The sequence below is a fragment of the Ornithodoros turicata genome, chromosome 4 (genome assembly GCF_037126465.1).
Source record: "Ornithodoros turicata isolate Travis chromosome 4, ASM3712646v1, whole genome shotgun sequence".
Lineage (NCBI taxonomy): Eukaryota > Metazoa > Arthropoda > Arachnida > Ixodida > Argasidae > Ornithodoros > Ornithodoros turicata.
Genome location: NC_088204.1, coordinates 76,606,615 through 76,610,545, shown reverse-complemented (window position 1 = coordinate 76,610,545; position 3,931 = coordinate 76,606,615). Strand labels below are relative to the sequence as shown.

General features: G+C 42.0%; 1 protein-coding gene across 2 annotated transcripts; it reads right to left on the bottom strand.

Annotated features, from left to right (window-relative positions):
• Window positions 1–1,358: 1,358 nt before the first annotated feature.
• Window positions 1,359–3,927, bottom strand: LOC135391919 (N-acylneuraminate cytidylyltransferase A-like). Of its 2 annotated transcripts, none has more exons than XM_064622481.1 (5): window positions 3,643–3,927; window positions 3,098–3,250; window positions 2,828–2,980; window positions 2,612–2,753; window positions 1,359–2,536 (listed from the first exon to the last, which is right to left on the bottom strand). In XM_064622481.1, the coding sequence occupies exons 1-5, from the start codon at window positions 3,785–3,787 to the stop codon at window positions 2,398–2,400; spliced, it is 732 nt and encodes a 243-aa protein (XP_064478551.1). In that variant the 5' UTR covers window positions 3,788–3,927; the 3' UTR covers window positions 1,359–2,397. The 2 variants fall into 2 exon arrangements, with proteins under 2 accessions (XP_064478551.1, XP_064478552.1); XM_064622482.1 differs by having other exon boundaries at window positions 2,612–2,750.
• Window positions 3,928–3,931: the final 4 nt, after the last annotated feature.

Below are 3,931 nucleotides of genomic sequence, written 5' to 3'. Positions count from 1 at the left end.
GATGTGAAAAAAGGGGATGTGGCGTGTTTATTTGCAATATTCACATTGTACGTGTGACATGTTCTGCTGTGAAACGTCCTGTTCTTATAGAGGTAACTTTGAGGGTTATCTAGCAAGCCATAATCCAGAAGGTAAGATCTGTGTTTGGCAATGGATCCTGTTGAAAATGGGGGTAGTAATATATATATTTATAAATATAAGAAAAAGGAGGGAAAGGTTAGCCTGCACTATGGTGGCTTACTATTCCCAGTAAAGAAAGAAAAAAATGCAAACTGGGTCACTACATTTTCTGTTCTGTAGCTCCGATTTACTGGTACATCATGTACTAAAAGCTATAACTGCCTGCGAACAGTAGATGCAAGATGGGATCCTCTGGAACCTTATCCGTTTGTATTCTCAGGTTTCAGCAATCTGTGTGATATGCAACATACAAATATGTAAGGTAAAAGTACGAGAACAATTGCAACGATTTTTTGTTTTGTTTTGTTTTGTTTAAGTGACAATGATTTTCGCGCTTGCAAACATGGGATCGGGAAAAATTGCACGTGCCTCACACGTGCTGTCCTCGCGTAGCAGACGAGATCTGTTTTCATCTGCTGCACCATTTACTCAAGCTTCGTTTTTAACCTTAGTTTTCACAAAGGTTCCACAAAAGTGTCAGTTTGCCGTGTGAGGTTCGGGCTTGTACCCAATCCGTTCATGAATGGGATTCACTTTGGGAGGCGGTGGGGTCGCGATGTCCGTCTGCACAACTCCGCTGTCGTCTGGTGACTTCTTCTCGTCCCACTCTTTCTTCATAGTGTCGTACTCTTGCAGATCGTCCAGTTTCAGCTCTATTCGAGTTGGCTGACGACGATACATCGCTGTATTTTCTCACAAAATACCTCACTCAGACTGGCAAACCCTTTGTTCGAAGATGGCGGGCGTCGATAAGGCTTCTAGCGCCATCTTTATTATGTTTTCACAGCGCCTGAACCTGTTATGGATTGTCTCATGTAGAATTTTTGCGCAGAGAGCGTGTAGGCGAATGGATAGTGTTGTAAATAAATAAATAACATCGCTTAATTTTCACTTTACGTAACACTGTCAGACTGTTTGTCGTTCCTCATAATGGTTTCGGTTTCGTTTTTGCACCTCCCGCTAGTTGCTCCAAACTGGGAGAGCCAGTGAAGATTGATTGGTTTTATTTCCGACTGGTGCCTTTCAACGGCTGGGTTATAGCCCACGACAAAGTTGGTCGGGATCTGGCCAAAACTTCCAGTTTGGACCAAGTTGCCCAAATTTTCAGTGAATTGGGGAAACTGATATTTATTCCACCCGAAAACCACCCACCCTCCACAACATAGACACTTTTCGCATCATTTTTATGAAATGTTTTATTTGTCGTCTCTCGGTAAATGGTGACCTAAAGATGGTATGTGTTGCGTATTTCATGGATGCTACAATTGATGCTGGTAATCAGCCATGCAGGTAAACCATTTGGAAAAAGCCAAGCAAAGTTCCACGTGTACGGATTGCTGCTGCAGATTCCATGAACGGGAGTGACCTTTCACTCGCTATACAAAGCCAATGTTGGATGGAAATGGAGACACTCAACTGAAATTATATTCCTAAAGTAAACGAGTATTAAATTCAGTAAAAATTGTGACACTATACTTATGGAAACAGTGATGAAGCAGATAACATGACAAAATATACAAACAAAAAATAAAATCACAAAACATCCCTGGAATCTAATCCCAGATTGCGCAAAAACCAATTACTCGCTGTATGTGAATGTATGTCACATTGAAAACAGTAGTGTCATCACCCTCGAAAACTTTGGCAAGCAAAATTATTTTGCAATAAAATTCTAAAAATAAAAGATGAGAAAGTGAAGTAAATAATAAATAAATGCTCTGTAAAAGCTAGTACACTGTTGATAAACCCTGTTTGTCAATATAAACAGGTCTAGGAAAGCGCGCACCTGATGAGCGTCAGCCGTGATTGCGGAGTCTTGAGCATTATAATGTCACCATATCCTAAGTTTTCTAGTAGAGGTACAAATCAAAGGCCAGCACTACTCCACGCGGAGATGGATACGGGAGTATATTAATCCGCTAGATGCTACCTATTCATTACTGTAGAACAAATATGGCTCCAGTAGCACTGCGCTGCTAACAACAAACTCAATTAACAAAATACTAAAGAGTTTTTTAAAAATAAGTCAATGTAGTGAATAAAATTCTGGATAAGTTTGAAAAATCAATGAAATCACTTCAGTGTCTTGAGGGTTCAGGGGCGTGAGGCAGTGATCTTGTCTCCCGTGGCGATGACTGCACCACTGAATATTTTTGCTCATTTTTGTGCTTGAATTTTTGTGCTCAAGACTCTGCAGACCAGACCTGCGTTAAAAATCTATTGAAACTCGGTGGGTGCAGCGAGTACAATGTCTCCCCGAAATCCATATTTTTGTAAGCGTTGCTCTACAACAGCAATGTCTTCTTCTGTGTCTACTTCGTGGCATAGGTGTTGGGGCAGCTCCACAAATCCACATCTAAAGAAGAAGGCAAGTACAAAAATATTGAAAAAAAAAATCCTTAAAGATGTCTCATATAATCTTTGCAAGTACCTTCCTCCCTGTAGCAGGCCTTCTTGTATGTATTCAGCCTTGGTCACATAGAAGTGTCCCGTCTCGATTATTTCGCCACCCCATTCTTGACGACAGAGACGCTGCGCTGGGTCAAAGTTGAGGGGACGTGTTGTGCCGTCTGCTGAGAAATACGGGTGTCTTCATTTTTCGGAAGAGCGTAAAAATCAGAAATAAAGTGGGAAAAACTGGTCTTACCTTCTGAAAGCTCTGTCCACCTCCACTTGTAGTCCCTCGTGACAGAAAAAACCGAATCATATTTTCCGGAAGTGACCAATGAGATTGCTTCGTCCAAATACGAAGGGAGCAGACACGGTGAACTGCACTGCACCAATGCTATGACGTCTGCATCTGAAAATTGAAAAATATTATTGATATTCAGTATATTACACATTATTACAATACTCATTCAGTATATATACGAAAACTTCATAAGAAATATAAAAGGTGCAAAGAAAGATAACTAACTGGGTTTTTCTCGAAGGAATTCTTGAATAGACAGTATTGAGGGCGTATCAGGTTGAGCAAACTCCTCCGACCTCCTAAACACTGCACAATCCTCCGCGTAGGCGATGTCCTCCAGATCTTGGTCATCAGTAGACACCCACACCTCGTCCAAATCTGTGACGAAGATCGTAATTCGTTATCAATGCCTTATTCTATTGCATGCAAAGTTGCATGTATAACAAAAAGTAATATAAAATACTGCCCAGAAGCTTTAGAAAATGCTTGATCCTGTCGTCTGTCAAGTAAGTTCTGCTTTGCAGAGCGTTCGGAAAAGCGCTTAGCGCTGCATTGTGGTTAGATGTACGTTATTCGCCTTAGGAAATTGCTGTGTTCGTAAAATGTAACGAAATATAACGTTTCTAACGACGAAATATCGAGTAAGTGCACACATGCACCGCTCACAAGGCATCTCAAACACAAGCACGCGCACCCACAATCAGCGCGCGGGTGTAAAAGTTGCAGACGACAGAAACTTGAAGAAGCAAAAGTTAAAAAGCCCAACTCACTTTTACAGTGTCGCATCGGTCTCAAAACCCATGCCAACAAAGGCGCTCCACACACGACTCGAGCATTCTTTTTCTTGATCCCTTCGCTACCGGCCCTAGCGAGCACAAGACCGAGCACAGTCTGCTTTTTGTTGCTCGCTGCCATCCCTGGTTGCTCAAGCGTCACGAAAACCAACGTGAATCTTCGCACATTGCCGATCGCTCGCTTTCAATGAAAGATAAACAGGAAATCAGCTTCGACATTATGCGGGCGAAGGCCGAAATGGAGGGATGCTCGACCGCATCCCGG